This window comes from Dryobates pubescens, unplaced genomic scaffold, assembly GCF_014839835.1.
Source record: "Dryobates pubescens isolate bDryPub1 unplaced genomic scaffold, bDryPub1.pri scaffold_140_arrow_ctg1, whole genome shotgun sequence".
Lineage (NCBI taxonomy): Eukaryota > Metazoa > Chordata > Aves > Piciformes > Picidae > Dryobates > Dryobates pubescens.
The window spans coordinates 22,723-24,938 of NW_026530731.1; the positions used below are offsets into that span (position 1 = coordinate 22,723).

The 2,216-nt window shown below is 54.6% G+C and overlaps 1 protein-coding gene across 1 annotated transcript; it reads right to left on the reverse strand.

Moving 5' to 3' along the window:
- Positions 1–650: 650 nt before the first annotated feature.
- Positions 651–1,057, reverse strand: LOC128899686 (zinc finger protein 22-like; the record flags this gene model as incomplete). The annotated part of the gene is made up of 1 exon (XM_054179360.1): positions 651–1,057. A coding segment is annotated over one exon (407 nt), but the record flags the coding sequence as incomplete, so codon positions are not given.
- Between the last annotated feature and the right edge of the window lie 1,159 nt (positions 1,058–2,216).

Below are 2,216 nucleotides of genomic sequence, written 5' to 3' on the forward strand. Positions count from 1 at the left end.
TTTGGGGGGGGAACAGGCAGCTTAACCTCTTCTCAGCTCTTCAACCTGTTCCAGCCCCGGAGTGGAAAGCCAACAGAAGCTTTCTGAGTTCTTCCAAAGATCTCCATGAGCTTCCCCCTACACCCTCTAAAGATCCCAAAAGTCAGTCCTAGGACCATCCAAATCCCAAACACCTAAGATCACCTGAAAGCCCCTGAAGAATGCCTCTGAGATGCCCCTCAAGACTCCTCTGAGAACCTCATTTTCCCCTCTCTGAACTGGGCACACAGCTCCACCCTATCCCTTGGGAGCAAATGACCCCAAAATTTGGGCATTGAGGCAGGGATAGCTGGAATAAAAGCAAACAGACAGGATTTGGGTAACTTTTGGGTTTTATTGACACAATTGCTCAATGGACAGAGGATTTCTTAACCCAGGGAGACACAAAGCATTGGGGAAGAACCAGACAGACCCTGGCAAAGCCCTGCCCAGCTCCACTGGGAGCTCCAGCTGTGCCGACTCAGCACGGCAATTGTTCTCATTAGCAATAATTGGTGTTCAGAAGGGCAGGAGGTGTTGGTTGTTTCTGGTACCCCCAGTCCCTGAGAACTGCAAAGCAAAAAGACATGATTTTGGTGCTGGAAAGGCCTTCTCAAAGGGGTCACGATTACCCAAGAGATTGTAGGTGGATTTCTGCCTCCCCTCCAGCGCAGGCTGCTCACAGTTGTGGGTGCAGCGGTGCCTGTTGAGGTTGCCCTTCTGGGTGAAGCTCTTGCCACAGTCAGCATACGTGAAAGACTTCTCACCGGTGTGGGTGCGGTGGTGAGGAATGAGTTGGTCCCTGCAGCTGAAGCTCTTGCCACTGTCAGCACAGCTGTAGGGCTTCTCACCACTGTGGATGAGTTGGTGCTGGATGAATTGAGTGCTCGTGGTGAAACTCTTGCCACACTCAGCACAGGGGAACAGATGCTCTCTGGTGTGGATGTGGCAATGGACGGTGAGACGGACGCTACATTTGAATTTCTTGCCGCAGTCCCTGCAGGTGAAGGACGTCTCAGTGCTGTGCACACTACGGTGCCTGGTGAGGGAAGACTTGTGAGTGAAGGTCTTGCCGCATTCAACACAGCTGTATGGCCTCTCTCCAGTGTGGGTGCGGCAATGCTGGGTGAGACTGGAGCTCAGTTTGAAGCTCTGGCCACAGTCACCACAGACGAAGGGCCGGGGGCCAGGCTGGGGGCAGTGGTGCTTCACCTGCTCTGAGCCAGGTGGGAAGCTCTGCCCACACTCAGGGCACTGATTCAGCTGCTTGGGTGGCACAGAGGGACCTGCTCTGGCTTCATCCTCCTCTGCAAATTCCTTTTCCTCCTCATCCTGATCACCTTCATCCTCATGGTTATCCTCTTCATACTCATAGTCATCATTCTCCTCAGCATCACCATCCTCCCTCTTGTCCTCTTTCTTCTCTCCCTTCAGGCTGAACTTTGGCTGCTCCAACTTGATCTCTGGGTGCTGCTTCTCCTCCCAGCTTTTGTCTGGGTTCTTCTGTGAGGCCATACTGTGGCAGGAAGGGGTCACAGCTCTGCAATACAGAAGATGGAAGCACCTGAGCCCAGGACCTCAAACACTGAGATCCTGCCTGGGTCATGACAGTCCCTGACTCCCAACACCCAGCTGGAGGAGAAAATGCAGAAGGGACCTCAAACCTTCAGTTTCGGACACAGTGTGGGCAGACCTCTAATACCTGTGCTGAGACCCCAGGTTCCTGGGACCTACAAGTGGTCTTGTCCCACTCTCCTTGAGCCTGGTGGCATTGGCAGGGTGGTTCCTGGCCCAGGCCCTGTCCTTTGATCTCCCCTGGCTCAGGCAATGGAGGCAGCAGCACTGACCAAGGAAGACCAAGCCACCTCCAACCTTCTCCCACCACCCTCCACATCCCAACCCCTAAACATCACATCCTGCTCATAACTGACCCCCAGCAGCCTGGAGCATTCCTCAACTCCCACAACACCTGATGTGCCTCAGAGCTCCTGGAGAGGTGAAATATGCTGGACAGGAGGAGGTGGAGGAGGATGGGAGCTGCCCTGGGGGCTGGGGTCCTGCTGTTAACCCACTCTAGGCTTCTTACCTGCTGGGCTGCTCCAAGGGGCAGATCTGTAAACTCTGCTCTTCCCAAGCACACAGGGGCAGGGATGATGGAGAGAGGACTCAGTCCCTGACAGAAGCAAAGGGCCCAGAGG